At 53.8% G+C, this 21,182-nt stretch overlaps 1 protein-coding gene across 2 annotated transcripts in view; it reads right to left on the reverse strand.

Moving 5' to 3' along the window:
* Positions 1-2,335: 2,335 nt before the first annotated feature.
* MAMLD1 (mastermind like domain containing 1) overlaps positions 2,336-21,182 on the reverse strand; it is a 115,588-nt gene continuing 96,741 nt past the window's right edge. For both annotated transcript variants that reach the window (XM_026487511.4, XM_026487512.4), the window contains exons 4-6: positions 11,717-11,960; positions 5,330-5,414; positions 2,336-4,534 (exon numbers count right to left, since the gene is read on the reverse strand). In XM_026487511.4, the coding sequence (XP_026343296.1) occupies positions 5,374-5,414; positions 11,717-11,960 (285 nt within the window). In that variant the 3' untranslated portion in view covers positions 2,336-4,534; positions 5,330-5,373. The remainder of the gene's footprint in view (positions 4,535-5,329; positions 5,415-11,716; positions 11,961-21,182) is intronic.

Genomic DNA, 21,182 nt, shown 5'->3' on the forward strand with positions numbered 1-21,182 from the left:
GTCTTCTCATAGAGGGGCAGGACAGAACAGATCTCAGAGCAGGAGAGGGCTAGGCTGCGGGCCGGAGGCTCCCAGGAGCTAAGGCACAGTGTTTTTCTGGAAGGAGGGAGAGTCCAGTGCTGCCAGAGGGGCAAATCCACTGAGGACCGAAAACTTGCATTGGACTTCTGGCCAGGAGGACGCCATACTCGGAACAGTGTGCTTAGGGGAGGGGGCGGGGACTGGAGCTAGGTCATTCTGGGTTGAGAAGTCAGTGGGAGGGTGGCAGGGAGCTAGAGCTGCAGCTGGGTGTGCTGTGATATTTAGGGTCTTTTGAACATCGCCTTTGGAAGCCCCTGCGTGGAATCCAGCAGAGGAGAGCCTGAAGGCACAAAAGAGAGGGGAGCTAAGTGCAGCAGAATGGTGGGAGCTGTCACCTCCAAGGAGAAGCCTGGGACAACCATGCTGGGGGAACAAGGAAGGGCCCGAGATCAGAAGGAAAGGACCCCTGGGGGACAGTGAGACCATGCTGGGGTAAGGTGGTGGGACAGGCTCAGGGAGCTGCCAACACTGCCGTCCACGCTGGCTCAGCCTCGAGGTAGTGGCTGGCTGGGGTGGGCAGTGAGCCCTCCAGGTGAAAGACGGAACCAGTCCAGGGGGCTGAGCTCAGCATTTCTTTGGGGGCTCAGACAGCCAACAGAGTGGGGACAGCTGTAGCCCCTGGAGCCCTCTGGAAGGTTGAGGAGACCTGACTGGGAGGGCTGGGTTGCGGGATCCACAGGGATTCAAACTCCCAACTGCTGGCTAGAAGCAATAGTCAGCGGGCAGGTGGGTCCAACACAGAATCAGGAAGGGCACCTGGCCCAAACCCTAATGCCCTTGGGCCCATTGGAGACTGGACAGGAGAGCTGGGCATGAGTGCCCTGGCATGGCCCTGAGGTGAAGCTGTGGCTTGCCTGGAGCCTGGCACCCTGGGGCACTTGACGTAACGCTGGGAGTGAGGCCTGGAGCTCAGGGACATCGGTAGGACACATTCATTACCCAGACCTAGGAGGAATGCTCTGCAAGCAGCAGGGCCTGTGTGGAGCCTGTGGGCCAAGGGTAGGGCTTTTGAGTAAAGACTGTGTCCACCACCCCTCTGGCCCAAAGGCTGCCCATCTTTGCTCTTAGCCACAGCCATTGAGAATGGTGGGTGGGGGCACCCTCTTGGAGCATTTTAGGCTCTATCGGACAGGACAGGATGCCTCAGTGCACGTGCCTCCCTCAGCCCTCAACGTGTGCTCATTGTGGTGGAACATTTTGTACGTCCAGAACGAAGATATCAGCTCTCGCAGCCAGTTGGGATAAATGTGATGTATTCAGTTTGTACTACAAACGGTGCCAACCGGCGCTTCCGCTCTGCTCTTGTGGCACGCGGCAGGGACCTCCCAGCTAGCTCCCCTGCTACCTTTGCGGGCGTGCGCTTTCATGGGAGAGGCACGGGCCCCGGCCATCCTATTAGGGTCCCCTTCTGAGTGAGGCCCGACCATAAGCCAAATTCATATTAGGCTCTGTGGAAGCCACTTGGTTGCTTTGAGGGGGTGGCCCGAGTACGGAGTCCCGGGAGTCCCCTGTGGCTTTCGTGTACTTTAAATCGGAAACAACCGGCAGCCAATCCGCGTGCTGCAAAGGCCAGCGGGGAGAAGAGCGGAGGGGGCCCAAGGGAGGCCGGGCGGTGGGGGGGCAGCGGGTGGGGACCGAAGGAGCGGCGCTGGGACGCCAGGGGGCGGGGCTCCGGAAGGGGTGGAGCTCGTCGGGGGCGGAGCTCCGCGCGGGAGGGACGGGGGAGGGGGCAAAGTGCCGCGGTAACTGCCCTTCCACTGCAGTCCCGGACCCGAAGCGAAGCTCGGCGGCCCTGGCGCCCTCGGGGCCCGCGGAGCTGCTGGCGCTCCGCACTCAGGGTGAACGCGGTTGGGTTTAGGCTAGGCTCTCGGAGAGGGGGTGGAGGGGAGGCGGCAAGTCCCTCCTCTCCCGGGCCGGCTTTGCCAAGTGGCAGGAATTTATTCTCCCGTGCCGCCTGCCTTAGCGCGCCCACACCCCGTAAGGTGTCCCTTACATGGGAGGAATACGGATCTTTAATTGGGTCTGTCACCCTCTGAGTGGAAAGAGGATGGGGTGTAGAATGAAGGCCTGGGGTAAAAAAAAAAAAAAATGACGCGCTTCACCAACTTCTTAGCCCTCAGCTCTTGGTGGGGCATCTTCCCGCTGCGCTAGACACCGAGTAGCCACTTGAAAGAACCAAAGACACCAGTAGGCTTAGCTGACACGGATTCGTAAGTAACGGATGCTCCCTTGAAAAATGAAAACATAGAGGCACTTTTCTCCTGGCTGTTTATTACAGTACAAAGAAAAAACGCACTGGCTTGAAACAGACGCCAGATTTCAAATGTAGAGGCAAAATAGGAAGTGGCAATTAAAACGTGATTACACAATTCTGGGCACTGAGGAAAAGTTTACAGGACAGTGGGTGTGGGTTTTCTATAACAGACACTTAAATATACATGACGATAATTGCAGATAAAAACCATCAAAGACAAACCCCAAGTCAACTATTAATGTTTACAGACTCCCCCCCACCCCACCCCAACCACAGACCTTACATGAAAACAAATACTGAAAGGCTTTAAACCAGGAACTTCTCACCTCCGCCCTGCAAGGTGCCACTGGAGAAGTGGGAGCCTGGGGGTTTCTCTGTCTGAATGATAAAGGGAGGACACTCTGGGTCCTCAGGGTGGACAGCACAGCCAGTGTTCAGCTCACAGGCCCTCTCTACACCCCTCCCAGATCTGCAGGACCCTTAGCCTCCTGGCAAATTTCCCCTGCAGGACACCTTGTACAGCTTGCTGTAATATGCGCATCACTTAAGAGCCGGGGGAGACTGACAGTTTTGCAAAAGAGTTTAAGAATCACACAAGACAATAGCATTTTTAGTGAAAATGGCAATAAGCGGCCAAGGGGTTTCTATTTGGCATTTGTCAGTTTGTACAATGCCTCTTGGTCACATCCACGTCTCACTGCACCAAAACTGTAAGCAACTCAACCACCTGGCTTCTAAGGTAGCACTGGGGCTTCACAAGGGAGCGCTGGAGCAAAGAACACAGCCTGCATATTTGCAACAATGTATAATCAACACAAACAATGCATAATAAACACAACTCTACTGAAACAAAAGCCGTCACTTTATTTACAAAGTCACAAAATGAAGTATAAATACTTCTGTCATTAACGTTTAGGAAAACCATTTACAAAATTTTCAAATATGTACAGGTAGCTTGAAAAAAATCACCAGCTTTCCATTTTGTCACAGGTAGAGAGAGGGATGAGCACAGACGGATGCCACTCAAATCGTGGGGAGGAAACAACGGTGTGGCTGTGGGGCCGGCCGTGAATTTGCTATGGCTCCATGCCACTGCCTGAAGTGGTGTGGGCGTGGGGGTTTCTGCGGGCACTTAAAGCCCCCAGGGCTCTGGGTGGCAGCGGTGGCGGCGTGCTCTTTCAATACGTCCTCGATGAGCCTCGGGTCGTACACCCAGCCCTCCTCTGGGCTCCCACTGGGGCCTTTCAAGAGCGCTTCAGTGAAATTCACCTCACTGCAGTTAGGGGCTGAGAGCAGACCCTTTAGTGGGGGCTGGGGCCAGGGGCAAAAAGTCGTAGGGGGGCAGCTTAGGGGGGGCACCCATTCTGCCGAATGGACCTGGAGACTTGCTGGCGGCGATGGCAGAGGCGACGGCGGCGGCCACATAGCTTGGTGGCTCCATGCCCTGTATGGGACTCATGGGACCAAAGCTGGCCATGCCCTGCTGGCGGGACTTGGCGGCACTGAGCACAGGCACGGGACCCTGCACCGGGCTCTGCCTGAGGCTCTGGTTGCCCAGACCGGCACTCACCTTCTGGCCAGGCCTACCTCCTGGGGCCACCTGATTGGGGGGCACAACTGTCTGCTGTGATGGAAGTGTGGGCGCTGCCAGGGGAGCTCTGGCAGATGCCTTGGTGAAGATCGAGTTGCTCTCAAAGTGTGGCTGGATGCTGTCATCTACGTGGCTCATGGGGAGCTCCCTCGAGACCGCTGTGGTCCCCGCTGCAGCTGCCGCTGCCGCCGCCACCACCGCCGCCGCCCTTCTGGCATCATTGAACACTGGGGGCATTTTTGGCACATGGGGCTGTCTGAGCTGGTGGGGCCTTGGGAGCTGGCTGCCCAGGGCTCTGGGACAGAACCCAGGCAGGGGCGCTCCTGAGCGGGAGGCCTTGGAAATCTGCAGGTGCTGGCTGCCCAGGGGTTTCTGGCCTGAGCTCCAGCATATGGGAAACGGAGGGTTACAGTTGAAAATTCCTTGTTGCTTGCCGGGAGTCAGAGAGGCCATGCCCCTGCCCTTGCGGCTCTGAGGCCCAGTGGGTGGGATCATTGCTGGATTCGGGTTATTCTGAAGGAGTCCAGCTGTGGGTGGCATCATGGGCTGACTAGATGGGGGGCTTGCCTTGGTCTGGCTATACTTGGAGGTGACTTGTTCTTGGACGGCTACAGAAAGAGAGAAGTGGGGGTCAGTGCCGTAGTCATCCTCAACGTGGGCTTCTGCCCTTGGCTCCCCAGCTCTGTGCCCCCAGTTCCCTGCAGCACGTGCACCAAGAGAAGATGGTGACCACCTGCTGGAGGCCAAGCAGCCTCCCCCCAGCCCCAGGTTAGAGTCCTCTTGGCCTGGCCCAATGTCACTCCACTGGCCTGTAGGGATTGCTTAACACTCATCTCCCTGGCTGGTCTGGAAGCTCCACAAAGTGGGGACCATGCTGACATTTTTTGTGAACTGCTGTATCCCCGGCCAATAAATGTGGATTACATTCATAGCTGCCATGGTAGGGTAGGGACCCCTGCTCTCTGTGGAGGCTCTGGGAGCCCCTGCCACAGACACTTTGAGGAAGGGCCTCCCCAACCCCTGTTCCGCTATGAACATTTAGAATGGATGGTCACTCCAGCAGTGGCTGGGGTTGTGGGGAGGACAGGATCAGAACCCTGCAGGTGTGCCTTTCTCCTTTTGAGAATAACTGCTTTAAGGGGCCTGACTCAATTTAATTAATCTCTTGAATTAAGCCCCGATTTTAGACTCATTAAAACCTGGCTTTCAGTTGGGGTCCTACTGAAGCTTTCAATGTGCGATCCATCCACCCTGCGTGCTATTTGACTGAATTGCAGACCTCCCTTCTCTCCCTCAGTGCTTTCAGAAACACTGACAGTAACGGTTTCCTCTGGAGTGAATTCTCACCCCCATCCCCCAGCCCCTGGCCTGCCCCTTTGGGAACAATGACCTTAACTGCTTACCTTGAAACTGACTCATCTGTTGGGCAATATATGCACTCCGCTGTTCAGGGGTCATTGCCGTAAGACCTGATCTCTGCTTCTCTTGCTAAACAGAAGATGAGAAAGACGTGTTAGACAGTGGCTACCAAGAAAATTGGCCTTGGGACTGCTGTGTGGGGGCCCAGGACTTGGCTTTGGTGTAGCAGAAAGCATGAGTGAACACATCAACACACACTTGCATGCATGCCCCACCCTCCCGAGCAAAATTCCACAGGTATAAACAAAAGTAGGATTCTGCACCTGGGTTAAAAAATCAACTGCAACAGCATAGGATGGGGCAGGAGAGACAGAGCTTAATAGCAAGAGCACACAGAGAAAAGGTTCAGGCATTTTGGATGTCCTTCTGCTCAGGATGGGTCAGCAGTGAGATGTGGTCACCAAAAGAGCAAATGTAACATTAGGCTGCATTAATAGAAGCAGAGTATGTAGAAGGAGGGAGGTGACAGTCCTGCACTCCTCTGCCTTGGCCAGACCATGTCTACAGTGCTGACAAGAGTCTGGGCGTGCCAGTCTCAGGGAGACCCAGATGGACTGGCTGCACTGTGAGGACACTAAGTGATAGGGGTAGGGCTTGCACCCGAACTGGGCAGACCACGAATGGCTGAGCAAACCAGGGATGCCATGGATGGGACAGAGCAGACTCTGGGCTATGTGGCGGTGGGTACCCAGCCTCTGCAGGGCTGTCATGGGGAAAGGGCCCAGGCTCGTTCTGGGTGGTCCTGGCATGAACGGCGGGATGGTCACATGGTCAGAGAAATGCATTGTCTGCCACCCAGCGTAGCCACTCACTGCCAACTTCCCTTCATTCTCCTGCCTGGCTGGAGCATGGGCAACTGGAACGAGCTTCCTGTCTCCATCACCGGGGCAGCTGGTGGGCTGGGGGAGGAGCCAAGCTTCGGGGCCGCAGTCCCAGCACTGAGTCTGGGAGTGGCTCAAGGAGACAGCCAGCAGAGAACCAGACGAAGGCCCGCAAGCACGACTTGCCCTGAGACCCTCAGCCATTCGGCGACAGGTTGTGAGTGGGACCCAGGTCTGACTCCCAGTGCAGTGCTTGCCCACTGCCATCTCTCTCCCCTTCTCAGGAAGCCGGCTCAACAGGGTGCTGACAACCAAGGCAGCTCAGTCAGGGAGGAAACTCCCCCCTCCTTAGTCCACTTGTTGAGCTGCATCCCCCCCAGATGCCAGAGGACTTGACCTGTACCATGGGCAGCCCAGCAGGACCTGCTTTTCCGCCCTTAGTGGGGCTGGTGTGGGCCTGGCCGGCGGAGGGCTGGTGCCTGGGAGAGTGCTGGGCTCCCAGGCCTGGCGGCTGTTCCCGGCCTCGGGTTCTGCCAAGGCAGAGGACAGAGCCAAGGCACGGGGCGGGCAGACGACACCAGAAGCCGTTTCACCGTCCCGTCCTTAGCCTGTTTCCTGTCTGGGCCCTTGCTCCCCTCCACTGGGGCCATGCCTCGGGCGGCCCATGGAGCTGCCCTCTTCCTGCTAGAGCATGGGGGGCACGGGGCCACCCCATACGTGGTCACTGTACTGAACCGCCTGCACCCATTCTTTCCCGTCCTCCTTGAGGTCTGCACTGCTAAGTCATTGCAGTTAGGGATCTGACCACTGAGGAGCGTGGGGGTCACGTGACCGCCCGAGGCAGAAAGTGGGGCAGGGAAGCTAGGCTCCACCTGCAGCCCTGGGGGCGGCCCTTTCACTTCTGCTCTTCCCTTGGACCCTTACACCAGCCCTCAGAGATCTGGGCAGAAGATCTACGGCCCCAGCTTACCAATGTGACATCTGAGGCACAGAGAGATTAAATGACATTCCCAAAGTGACACAGCTAGGAAGTGCAATCAATGTCTCCCAACTGCAGACCCAGTGCTCTGGCCTCTCTAGCCTCTTCAGCCCACTGCTTCTGGGGACCAGCTGCTTCTGGGGACTGGCTCCTGTGGCTGGCTGGGTTCACATCACCCCCGAATCGGTCTCCACTGTCTGCCCCATTAGTTTCCTCAAACAACGCAGTTGTACGATGGTGGATGGTGGGGGTCGGGGCAGGGGGCAGGTGGAAGTTACAGAGGACAACCAGAGAAAAAGCAGGGGAAGGCAGTTGAGAGGAAAGACACCCCAGGGGCACAGGAAATAGAAGGCTGGGCTGGGGCAGGGGTCAAAGGGTGGAGGAACTGGGTGGTGGTGGCCAGATGAAAGAGAGTGCTTCTCCAACAGTCCAGAGTTACAGGGACCAGGGGATGTTGGCCAGTGTTCATCCAAGGAAGCACAGATCCGGAGCTTCCCGAGTTTAAGGGAAACTCTGGTCAGCGGGATGGCTACAGAAATCCCCAAGTTCAAACGGCACGCTGACACCAGGCCCGCGGGGCTGGGCCTCTGGCATCCTGGGACCCCACCATCAAGCACGAGTCTCTTCTAGGCTGGGGCGGCCTGGGGCCCCGCAGCCCTCTGCTTGGAGCCTGGGGCGCCTGGTCCTGTTGGCCCCGTGGCCAGCAGAGGAGGCCTCCCCAGGAGGGTGCTTCCTTTGTTTTGCAGATGGAGGCCCCCATCCTTTGTTCTGAGTCCGTGTGCTCCAAAGATAAGCCCCAAGAAAACAGTTGTTGCCTTTTGACACTGACAATTAGAATCGTTGGAAAATGGAGAAAACAGGAAATGACAAATGTTTTCAGTGACCAGAAGGAAGTGATGGCTGAAAGTTGCTGCTTAGTGACGGACACTTGTGAAGGATGGCTCAGGCAACCTGCGGCTTTTCATAAGCACGGTATCGGAGCAGATCATCAAATGACTCATGTTTCTAGGGCTGCAGTTGTCATGGCGCTCGGTGCTATTGTGCCAGGTGACACCGACAGAGCAGTGTCAGGTGAATGCTGCGAGAGCCCGCTGCTTCCCCCATGGTGGTCACCGTGCTGAGCCTGGGGCCATCAGGAAGTCTCCCAGAGAACTAGGGCCCCAGTTCTTCCCTGTCACCCCTCCTCCCGGTCCTGCTTGGCCAAGGTGCCACATTCACAGACAGGTCTCAGGCAGGACGGCAACCCTGGAAGTTCTGGGACTGCCTTTCTAGAAGCTTCATGCTGATGCCCAGGAAGCTGCAAAGCCCTCACCCAACTCTGGGGACTCCTGGAAGGGCTAGTGCCTCATCCGTGTGTGCTTGGCCAGAGAGAGAGAGAGGTAAAAGGCTGGCTTGAACCCCACCACTGCCCCCTTATTCAGCTGAGCCGCACACAGCAGCCCCCACTAGCAGGCCAGGCCAGAAGCTGTGTCGGCTTCATCCTTCAGCCACCACAGGTGACTGTCTCCCGTAAGCGCCCGTGCAGTGGCCTGGATGCTTCCTCTTCACTGCAGGGGCCCAAGGGTCTCCTCACAGACTCAACCACTGAATCAGGCAGCAGGACTCACACACAGAAGCCCACAAAGGGTTTCTGGATGTCAGCCACATTCAGACTGAAGTTACTCCCCCCATGCCCCCAGGAGAGCATTCTGACTCAGAAGGGGATTCCAAAGGAATAGCTCCTGGGGGACGGCAGAGAATGGATCCAAAGCCTTGTTTTGTACAGCAATTGCGGGTGGGAAGGCGTGGGGGCGGGGAGGGAGAAGAAGAGCAGGAAGGGGGGAGGGGGAGATCATTTTCTACCTTTAGGTAACTAGGCCTTCTTTCCAAGCAGACATGCCCCCTGAGTGTCCCCAGGGAGCCAGCCTGCCACACAGCAGAGGGCACTCAGCTACCTTAAAGGTTTAAAGGTTAATGAGCTCTGCTGTGCCTGTTTGCTTTTGTATTACTCCACTAGGAAAAGCACCTTCTTTTGTAGTTTCTGGAAACCAGATTTGGAATCAACTCACCCACCTTTCTGACCTGTCCTTTGAAATGACAGGGAAGACAGCATTCTCACTGGAGAGCATGAAGTCAAGATCGGAATTCTTGGGGCTCTCACACCCATAAGGATAGGGACACCTGAGACCCACGGGCTCTGGCTCTCCAGTAGCCTATGGATGAAAGGAATGCAGACACTTCCATAGGGAGCCCTGTTGAAGGGGGTGCTGATGCTCTTGGGCTCTAATTCTCCACAAGTGTCCTTTGGAAACCACAGGGGGGCTTCCTAGAGTGAATGACAGGTGAGGTTCCTTGTTTCCTGGTCCCTCCTAACTCTCAGTGCCCATGACTCAGTTTCTCCAGAAGGCCTCCAGAATGATGGGATTGAGGAGTGGGCCATCAAACCACTTCTGCTCAATGTCCTTCCTGGCCCAGAGTGCACCCAGCGAGATATGGGCCTCAGTGGCTCTGGAGCCTCGGGAATGAATCTGCTCAAACACCAGAGGGGAAGATCGGGTTTACTTAGCAGCCCGGTAAGTCCCTCCATCAATCAGCGGACTCACATTTCCTGTGGGAGAGCGCTGGGTTTCTCATTCTTACGGAGCTTATAATGGAGGGGGAAACTGACAAGATACAGGTAAGTTAATTGAAGAAGATCACTTCAGATGGTGGCAGATCTTCTAAAGAAAATAAAGAGCGAGCAAAGAGATCAAGAGTGGGTGGGCACGGCAGAAACCCTGAGGGTGTTCCACTCGGGGTCTTTCTGGGCCCCTCTGGGCCCCTGGCATAGGGGCCCGGGGCCTCCCCCACAGAGATGCTGCTGCTCTTGGGTCTGAACCAGTCTGAGGCTTTCACTAGGGGCTTCACAAAATCAATGCCGTCAACAGCAAAGAGCAGAGAGCTGTAAGTCAGCTGTTTTACTCTCTGGTTTCTGTCTTTCTACTTGATCTCCAACTGCGTGAACTCTGTTCTGATCTCTCCTCTGTCTCGGTGGTCTCAGGGCTGCCTGGTCCCGGAAGGGCTTGGTCTAAATGCTGGGAATGGTCCCGCAGCAGAGGAAACAAATATCTTTGCAGCTCGCCTTTCTTCTTCCTCTGTGGGGCCTGCGTCCTCCGTCTCACACTGAGTCTGGCCTTCCTGAGTCACGGGCTGAGCTGGAAAGTCACCCGTCCCTCAAAGCCCCTCAGAGCCCCTGAGGGGCGCCCAACTTCCAAAACTTCTTAGGAAAGGCTTGAGAGCCAAGCATCTGCCTGGCTGCCTGGCCCCCCTCCCCTGCTGGGCGGAAGGCGTTGCCTTGGGAAGAGACATAATAAGGCAGGGGAATAGGAATTTGAGGCAAGCTGGCTGGGATCCCTGTCAATGTGTGACTCGTGAGGAAAGGGAAAGGCAGGGAAGACCAGGGCGGGATGCGACAACACCCCGAGGGGACCACATCCCAGTCCCGTTTTGCTAATTCTGTTGCCCTGGCAGCTTTGAGCTGGACAGGATTTCTCAGGCTCCGGCCGGAGAGTGAACAGCTAGAAGCCCCGTGAGTCTGAGAGCACACCGAGCAAAGGGCGAAAGAGAGAGGGACCAATAGGCCTTGAGCAGCAGGCACTGCTTGTTCTTCCCGGCTGGGCCTGGCGGCCTAAGGAGAACAAGGCTGTACGTACCAGAGCAGAATTTCCATTAAAGGCCAGAATCCCGGAGGCCCTTTCAGCCTGATGACCATCTTCTGATCACTATCACTTAGCAAATGCTCATTTCTCCAGGTTTTTTTTTTTCTGCAGACAGGGCAGACGTCCTGTGCACACTGATATTTCATGCAGAACAACAACTCCTCGGTCCAAATGATATTCTCTGCAGAGGCCCACTCTGGCTGGCGTCCACCAACTTGCTCCCGTGACCACTAATGTGGCTCTTCAGGGCGAGTCAAGCCGTTCCTTCTAGACTCCAGGGCATGATCCAAACTCAAAGCCATCGTGGGCAGGCTTGACTTGGGTTCCTTCTGCCTGCTCTCCTCCGGCTGCCAGTCCTCCAGTGGGGTGTTCCGACTTCCCACTTCTAGGGTGCACGAGTCTTAGGTGGGGTCAGAGAACACCTTGGGGGCGCAGAGTCCACAGTGGAGCTGGCAGGAGAGGCAGTTCCTGAGCACCCACTGGGTACACAGTAGGCAGGTACTAGGGGAGATCCGGAGGTGCAGAAGTGCAGCCCCTGTCCCCCTTTGGGCTCACAGTGTGGCCGCAGGGACAGACAGGCAGGGAAGGACCCAGGGTGCTGGAAGGCTTACCGCAGGGAGGGGGCAATTGCACCCGGGGCAACCCCCACTCATGTCCCTGGAGGTGTGGCTCAGGCGCCTGGAGCACTCTGCTTGCTTGGGTGGTCTCTTTGCCAAAGACTGGCTGGGACACAGTAGAGAAAGCACTAGAGATCCCTCCTAGGTGTACAGAGCTTTACGGGCTGTCACCTCCTGTGTTCCTCCCAAGAACCCTGTGAGGCAGGCGGGCAGGCTGAGCAGGGGACTGCGCCCCGGTTGACAGATGAGAAAGCGAGGCTCAGGGGAAGTGACTTACCTACAGCGTCGCAGCTAGGCAGTAGTGGAGCGGGCACCTGCCTCCAGGCCTTCGGATCCCAGCCGCCCCAGGGCGCTGCCTCTGAGGTGCTGTACGAGGAGGTGACTCGGGCCAGCTCATGAGCAAAGGAGCTGCTGGGCAGGAAGGACTCACTCCCCAGGGCCTGGCAGGATGGGGGCTGTCGCCCGAGGCTGACCTGGGGGGGCCTGGCTTCCCCAAGCTTGCAGGCTTTGTCTACATGAGTCTACAACAACCGATTGAACAGTCCATCAGCTGCTTGGCCACAAAACGGTTCTGCCTGATCTTGTCACTGCCATGACTGCCTGCCTAGCTGGGTCTTTTCTGGGTGCTGTGGTTATACACACCAACTGGTCTGGGGCAACAAAACCAAATAGCTTTGCGGTCTTAATTGTCTTGGGTCACAAACTCCTTTGAGAATCCATTAAAAGCTATGGTGTCTCTCCACAGAAAAAGCACTCCCAGACCACCAACATTTTACATATAATTTCAGGGCTTTTCTGGACACTTACTACCCATCCATGGATCTCAGTTAGGGATCCTCTGCCTTGATCATTGTCTTGTTGGAAACGGGAAGGAAGCTAGGTCAGATAGCTGGTTCATCGGCAATCACCTTCACCAATCCCGATCCCTCCCATTCCCTTACCCCGCCCCCCCAACAGAGCACACAGTTCTAAACTGGTTTGCAGGTTTGTGTGTGTAGAAATGCTGAGGGATCTGCAAAACCAAACGGTGAGTGCAAAACCAAACAGTCAAGTGTAAATCCCACCACAGCCGAGTCCTGAACTTGCAGCCCTCACTGCACTTCACCTTACCAGGGCCCCAAGGCTTTGGGACTTGGGTGTGGGGGGCACATTTCCTTGCCGTCATGTTTTAGATGACAGGGATTTTGCCAGAATGGAACCCATGACCCAATTCTTTCAGCCAAAGGCAATTTAAAAACCTCACACTTGATAACCGTGTCAGCGAACATTTCAAGGACCAGAGGGAAGCCTCCCTCCACAGGCTCGTCCTTCTATAGGACACTGCCTCCTCCCTCTCACTTTGGAACACCTGGGCTTCGAGTCCTCATCTGCGTCTCCTACCATCCCAGTAGAAAGGGAAATATTTCTCTCCCAAACTAAGTTAAACGGCTAGAATCAATTCAGTTCATTGCAATAAACACTTACTAACACCTCTTGCACACGAGTCCCTGCAATGGATGACAGGCCAGTAGGTATTCGGAGGTCCCGTTTGAAGTCGCAATAAAAATCACCACCACAGAATTTATCGAGCATTTGCTCGGCACCAGGCACTGACCCAAGTGCTTTCGACATTTGGTCTCACTCAGTCCTTTAAGCAGCTGTGAGGCAGGAGCTCTTACTGTCCGTATTTTATAGGTGAAGACACTGAGGCCTGGAGAGGTTAACTAAGTTGCCCAAAGTCACACAGCTAGTTAGGAGCAGAGCAGGATGCAAACTCAGGTTTGCCTGGTTCCCAAGCCCACACGTGGTTTGCCATGGTGTGTGTGTGTTCAGTCGTTAACTTACCAAGTTGCAAAACAAGTTCTGAAATGTAGAAAAGTTCAGGCAAAGTGTTACGAGGGGGCTCCAGGCAAATTCTTAAGAACAAATATAAATACTTAAAGAGGGGATTGGGAAGACAATCTTAACTACCTGGACCGTTTCAGAGAGTACACCCATCCCCCAGACAGATATAAAACCAAAAAACAACACAAAATAGCCTTCGCAAGTAAACTCAACGCACTTGGGAAAGAAACTTCTTCACCATTCTGACAGTGTAGGGACTGCACGGAGCCCAGTGCCCCTCCTTCTGGGGTGGGTCATTCCTACAGAGCTGAGCTCACAGGCCTGGCCCCCTGCAGCTTGGGTTTGTCCATGGAGCAAAGTCATCAGGGGACTCAAGCAGAAACGTCGCTTTCTACAATTGACCATTCTTTGTGACTGCATACCCAGCTCCTTGATCATTTTAACCGCTATTTTATAGCCACATTGGAGTTTTTACAATCCCCAAATGCAGATATTTCTCGAGTTCTGATTGCCCGCCCACTCCAACAACCTCAAGCAATGAATAGGGCTTATTTGGAGGGAACTGAAGCACTTAAAGCTTCTGCTCGAGAATCCCTGGCAGCTTCACGTGACTTGGGGGGTATCGGCGACGGGTCAAGAAACAGGACTGGCCATCAGCGCTAGCAGGTGCTCGCCGTGCCTCCGTAGTTGATCAGTAGAACAATCTGCAGGTGGCACACAGGCGTCCCCAGCAGTGGACGATGCCCCAGCGCGGGGGCGGCTCTAGCTGAGCGGCGATTGGGCGCAGGCCAGGAGCCGCTCCTTCAAGGGGAGCAGAATGGGAGCAGCGCTTGGCTGACCAATGCAATCCCCAGATGAAAAACGAAATAACTAAAATAGATGATATTCGATCTTGACTCGGACTGACTAGGCGCTTTATCACCGGTGCTCATGCATCTTCTCTGTTTTATTTAATTTGGGGGGAAAACCCTGCTTATCACATATCCTATAAATGTGAGGCTCAACTTTCGAAAAAAAAAAAAAAGGCTGTTAGGGACATTTCAACTCCTCGAGGTTTCCAAACGTGAGGTAACTCCATCTCTTTCTTTGGAACCGCTGAAAATCTCACAAAAGCAAGTCAATTAACAACTATTGGTGGGCATGGTCACTAGCTCTTAGACCAGCTGGTTCCACATGCACCCAAATTTCGCAGAAGGAGACCATGGGATGGATAGTGTCTGATAGTAGTAGCGCCTCATTTCATAGAACTCACATCCACTCAGTTCCCTGGATCGTAGGCTTTCCATGATCGCCAGAGAGCTCGCCGGACTGAGGTTGGCCAAGGGTGCCTCCCCCCACCCCGGAAAATCCTCCACTGGCTTGCAGCTGCCCGGGGATCAAGCACATCCCGCTAAATTTTGCTTTTCAGGCCACCCATAAGCTTGGCCTCCCATCCTCTCGGTAGCCCTAAGAGCCGGGTTTCATGCTCCATGCTGTCATGAACTCTGCCCTCCAGTCATGCCAGTCTCTTCTGAGCCCATCAAAGGCTGCCATGTGTGTTCAGCCCTCTGAGCTGGTGCCCCTTGATTCGCCCAGACTGGAATGTCCTTTCTCCCAGTTTTCCCTCTGGGACTCCTGCATGCCCTTTGAGATCCAGCTCCTCTACCCTGGGAATTCTGCCTTCCCTTCGGTCCAGCTCCCGCCGCCTACCGCCTGTGGCTGACTGAACACCCGTGCTGGGTCAGGGCTTAATCATCTCTGAGTCCCTCTGGTGCCCAGACAGTGCCTGGCACAGGCAAAGGGCTCAGCAGATACTCAGAAAACTCAACCAACCTTACTCTGTTAGGAGCTTGGGTGGAATACCCCAGGCACTTGGGAGATGGTAATCCAGTGAGGACTGTGCTGTCCTCTCTCTGGGATGAATGTTAACGGTAAACGGATCCCCGCCCCTCATTTAAGCACATCTATTCATCCCTTTTCAACACTGTTGTGTTAATAAAACCCATCGATAGAACAGAGTGGGATCATAACCACACCGTACAAATAACATCAACTAACAAGGAAGCAGAGGTAGCTTTACCCAGGACACACGGTGGCAAGGTGGGGTACAGACCCGGATCTGATTTGCAGAGTGCCTAAGACCCAAGCAACTCCTGCAGAGGAGCAGTGCAAGGCGTCCTCCTTCGTTTCCACTGGGGTAACTCCTCCTCCTTGACTATTCTGTGACATCGCTGCAGCTCAGATGGGCTCTGGGGCATGAAACGAAGGTTATGACTAACCCCCGCAGACATTCAGCTGCTCTGCAAGAAGTGGATGGCTGTTCTAACTCTAGAAATTATCCACAAGATTAGATGTTGCTCCAGTCTTCCCCACCATGGAGATTCGGAAGCAGGTGTGTGTGTATTCACAAGGTTGCGGTTGTGCACTATAATTCCACAGGCTTTTGGGAGCTTGAGATTCCTGGGCTGAATCATCCAAGAGCTCAGGATCTTGAGCTCCTTTCTTTTCTCTGGCCTTTACTAACCATGTAACAGAGTTGAGCAGAAAAAGCCCAAAACAAGGAGCTGGAGACTTGGCACATAGGCCAGAGACTCTCAGAGCCCAGGGTCCTTCAGGACTGAGCCAACTTCCGAAGCCAGCTCTAGTCGCTCAGGTCACCGGTGAGATGAATGTATGAGGGGACTAAATGGTATCCAGACAGCCCAAAGAGGTCAAGACAGAGCTGTGGAAGAAGCTGGATCTTTGGGCAAATTGGTGAATGTCCCTACATGTCAAACAGAAGTGACAGGAGACAATTTTGAAAATCTGAAGTAATGCATTGGGAAAACAGGAAAAATGTAATGTGAGTTAAACTTCTTGGCTTTTTGCTTGCCATTTCCCTACTTGGCCAGGTGCAAAAGGGATTTCAATATATCAAAACCATGTGTCTATTAATAATAACACAAGAAAGCTATACAACTCAAGACTCAGATTTTGTAAGGAGTTAAACCCCAGAAACTCCACAAGCAGCATTGTCCAACAAAGCTTTCTTTTCTTTTTTTTTTTTTTTTAAAGATTTTATTTATTTATCCGACAGAGATAGAGACAGCCAGCGAGAGAGGGAACACAAGCAGGGGGAGTGGGAGAGGAAGAAGCAGGCTCCTAGCGGAGGAGCCTGATGTGGGGCTCAATCCCATAACGCCGGGATCACGCCCTGAGCCGAAGGCAGACGCCCAACCGCTGTGCCACCCAGGCGCCCCCCAACAGAGCTTTCTGAGAGGGTGTTGAATCTTCCTCCCAGAAAGAAAAGAATGCTCTCTATACCTATGCTGTCCAACATAGTAGCCATTGGCCACACGTGGCAACTAAGCACTTGAAATGTGGCTAGTGCAAACGGAAAACTGAATTCTTAATTTTATTTACTTTTAATCGATTTAAATTGATTTATAGAGCCACATGGGGTTGCTGGCTAAGTAGTGGAGAGCACAGCTCTTTGGCACAGGGGCTAAGAGTGCGTGCAGGCTCTGGAGAGGGAAGGCCTGGGTTGGAATCATGGACTTGCCGCTTCTCAGCTACGTCATTGTGACGAATTTACTAACTCTTCTGTGCCTCAACTGCCTCATCTGTAAAAGAGAAGTCCTAGTTGTACGTTATCTGTAGTGTGGTAGGGGTTATGAAGACTACTTGGGTGAACACATACGCAAGTGCCTGCCTGGTACCCGCACTCTCTGATGCTTAGCTTGTGGTACAGTCTTCGTTACCAACAACGCCTCTGCCACGGATCAAACAACTTGCCCGAGGTCATTCATTAGTAAATGCCAGAGCCTAGACTGGAACCCACATATTGTCTGACTGCAAAGCCCACGCCCTGAGCTTTGCTTGATCAAATTGCCCAACTGAAACCTTTGCTATGATAATAAGCAGACCAGCAGAGAGAAGATTCTGGAAGGCGGCTAGGGTTCCACAGCTGTGGAATGGCTGCAGGGTTGACTACTGTGTGACCCACGTGTTCTTTTTACAACAGCTGTATCCTAAAATTAGGAGAACTCCAAGTTGGGGTATTTCTGTTATGACCATGTGGTACAGGGGGTGGCAGGGAGCTAGGGCTCACTCAAGAGATTCTGCCAAGAACTCTAGGGTAGCACCAATCCTCCCCGCTGGGTGGAGCTTTCCCATAAATTTGCAGTTTGTGGAAGCGTCCTTGGAGCTGGGTATTCCCTATGCAAGAGCTGGGAGAGTCTGAGCTTTTCTGGATTTTTTCCCTTTATAAATGTATATAATTTAACTTCAATTTTTCGAAATTTAAATGTCTGGGGCTGACTGAAATTGATGGGGTCCCAAATCAAATTCACTGAGCCGAATCAAGTTCTCAGACTTGGAATTTAATCACAGGATTAAGTTCAACTGGTAAACTGCTACTTTGCTGAAAGAACACAAAAAAGCAAAATCAATAATGTATACATCAATTAAGGAAAGAAGGAAGAAATATCTTTTCTGCAGCATGAATTCCAATGCGTGGGCTGGTGGCCTGTGAACCACCCAGGCTAGAGATGGGTGTGCTCCTCAGCGTCCCCCACAGCGCCAGGCTCAGGGCACGTCTGCAAGACTCTGCTGATATTTTGGCTGGCCATATTCTGTGGGGCCCTTTTGTAGTGGGGCCAGTGCTGCACCTGCTGCTAGCCATGCTGGGTGATTAGATAGGAAAGCTGTGGTTGGTCAGGCTAGGTGCGCCGCTGGAAATCATCCCAGGAGCAAGGTGAGGTCAGGAGCACTGCTGTGGAGGACGTCAAGGGCTGGGTGAAGGGGGAGGGCATCAAGGCTTTCTGGAATCCAGAACCTCGGCAGCCAAGAGAGGCCTGTGGCAGAGTTGCTCTGACAGCTTCTGGAAGGTTCCTATGGTCTCATGATGAGGACGGTGATGGTAACACCTACCAGGTACTGAGTGTGTGCAACGTGCCAGGCACTGAATTAAATGCTGCACAGTTTCATTTAATCCCCTTTAATTCCCAAGGCAACTCTGAAAGATGGGTACCATCACTATTCCTCATTTTATAGGGAGGAAAATAAGATTCCGAGAAACAAAGTAACTTGCTCCAAGTCCACAGTAAGTAAGGGGCAGAGCTAGAAGCCAAACCTGGCTCTGACCTACTCCCAAATCCAGGCTCTTAATTACAAATACTAAAAATGCAATGTCCAAAGCCTCACCCGTATGCTTATGCGTACCCACATTCTTTCCCCACCAGTGTCTCTCTGCTGGGTACAGCGAGCACTGCTGACAGGCCCCAGGGTGCCAAAGGAGCCATGCAACTAACCATCACATTCGGGCAACCGAGGAAGGGAGCGGCAGGATTTCCTTTGGAGACTTCCGGATTTAGACAGCTGATTTAATGCAAGCATCTAACTTTGCTCCCTCCCAGAGCCCCACTAAAAGTGTGGTAAGGGTTTTGTTTTGTTTTTAAAGACACAATCCCACAAGGATAAGGAGAACAGGAGAGAAGACAACAACACCATAGTTTCCCAAGTTAAAGAATAGCTAGAACCAAGGTTAACTGACTACACAGCCCGAGGAAGCTGAGTCACAAGACGTCAGAGGGAAAGGTGGAAAAGTAGCTTGGGCTGGACGGCTGCATCTTCATCAAGCTCAGGAACAGGAGCCCCAAGTTATCTCTGGAAGGGAGGTGAAGTGGATGGAGGGGGCCAACGCAATGGGGTAGAGCCTGGATCCCCTCCCCCACTCCACATCCGTATCTGCCTCCCCTCAACCCTGGCAGAGATCTGGCTTGATCCCTTGCTGCCGAATTCCTGCTCTGCCTTCTAGATCCTGCTGCCAGGATCAGCTGATGACACTCACTTCACCCCGCAAATGTGTCCTGTGTTGGCCTACGCCTGGAGGCCAGAGGACCCGGAGGCAGGCTGTGGCAAGCTCGAAAGCCCTGTTTCTTCTGGGTGTTCAGTACCACGCCCATGACTCCATCAGGCGTCCCCATGGTGGCGGGCTCTATACGTGCCCCCGTCCACCGTGCCTTGGGCCACCGACTTCCGTAAAAGGGGAGCTGGCGGGGGACAGTGACCAGGACTACCCAGCTTAGTCCGAGCCCTGGCAAGAACCCCAGTACTTCTGGGGCTCAGGAGTCCTTCCCCAGATATTGTCCACATGCATGTGCAGGTGGGCACTCTACCTACAAACGAACCCGTGCTTCCCTACTTCGCCACTTTCTCATGACTGCCTGGCTGGTCTCCTTCCTTCCCAACCTCTAGGGCAGCAGGGCAGCATTTTCTACTTTCCTTTTACTGAAAGCCTCATCTTCTGTCTTCTTCTGACCCATTCTGTCTCCCTGGGGCTGACTCCTTGCCCTCCCACCTTAGAACTTTTGTAACTTGAAGGGAAATGAGAGGTCACCTACGTGAGTCACCATTCTCTGTAGATGGAGAGGTCCATGGTTTGCTCAAGTCTGCCAAGCAATGGATAAGCCTTGCTCTGGGAAAACCACCTTGGTGATCATAGTATCTCTCCTGCCAGGTAAATATAGTGGTTGCCAAGGGCTGTGGGCAGTGTGTCACGAAGAGTCATTGTTCAATGGGGACAGAGTTTCAGTCTTGCAAAATTAAAGGAGTTCTGGAGGTGGATGGTGGAGATGGTTGCACAACAGTGTGAATGTACTTAATACCACTGAGCTGTACACTAAAAAATTACCATTTTATGTCATGTGCATTTTAGCACAATAAAAAAATCAGAGAAAAGAAGGTGGTCAAGCAAGTTAAAGGCAGAGAGTTGGAGAGTCCAAGAGACACACAGAGAGCACCTAGCTCCACTGTTTTGTAGGGACTCAGTCTCTGGGAGTGGCGCTCTGCAATGCCACCTTCTGAGAAATACTGGTTGCTACCAACTTCCTACTTGGTAGGGGGGACTCTGTGGCTCATGGTAGGGAAGGGCTTTGCCCCAAGTCAAGGGAGACTAGAACTCAGCACTCCTGATTCCCAGTCCAGGGTGCCTTCTTGCAAGCCCTTTGTCCCAAAGGAAGCCACTTTCCCTGGTCTGAATGCCAGGATAGGAGGAGAGAAGGGTGGCAAGTGGTGTGTGCAGCGTTGGTGCGTGGCGGGGTGGAAAAATATCTATATGCAAGGCAGATGGCACGAGGAAGAGAAAAGAGTAGACTGTACAAAGTCGACCTCTTTCAGCCCCTCTGTGATTCTCAGTGAGAGCAAGAAAAAAGGGTACCCCATGTTTCTGAGTAAAACAGGCAGAGCAGTGCTGGGAAAGCCTGGAAATGGCCTGAAGACCCAGTGCCTGGCTGGGGGGGGGGGATGCAGGCACTCTCCAAATGCATTTTTGAAGAGAAGAAGCTTGTGGAGGTCGTGGTGAACACTTCCAGAGGAAGCTTGGCCAACTGGGCCTTCAGTACAGCTCCATCTGAGATGCCTGGGTGTGAGGCCAAAAAGAAGACATTCCACGGCATCCTGGCCCTGCTTTGTCTCTCTCCCTGACTTTCCAAAATGTCTCCCTTCTTTTTCTTGTCCTACCAGGAAGAGCTAAGACTCAGTGGTAAGAGCTCTTACTGGGCTAAGCTCTGCCCAAAGCCAGGCCAGCCTGGCTTCCCCTGTGCTTCTTTACACGTCTCCAGCCCTTGCACATATGATCTAGCCATTAGCATACAGAAATGGCCACTTGGCCCAGATTACACCAAGGTAAGCCTGGCCTCTGAGAGTTGTCACACACGGGCACAGGGGAGGGGCTCTTCTCCCAGAGAATTTGGAGGACACTCCCACCTGCTCACAGCCAAAGCCCATCTACTTGGCTTGGCAGTAGATGATCTGAAAGCTAATGGAACTGGGTTAATCCAGTGGCACCAATCAATGAGGGGAGCAGTGAAGGGCAAGGGTAAGAGCCAGTGGGGAAGACAGGAGACCTGGGGCCTAGGCTTAGGTCCTCCTCGTGCTCGGCAGCCGGGTGGACTCAGGTA

The sequence above is a fragment of the Ursus arctos genome, chromosome X (genome assembly GCF_023065955.2).
Source record: "Ursus arctos isolate Adak ecotype North America chromosome X, UrsArc2.0, whole genome shotgun sequence".
NCBI classification, from domain to species: domain Eukaryota; kingdom Metazoa; phylum Chordata; class Mammalia; order Carnivora; family Ursidae; genus Ursus; species Ursus arctos.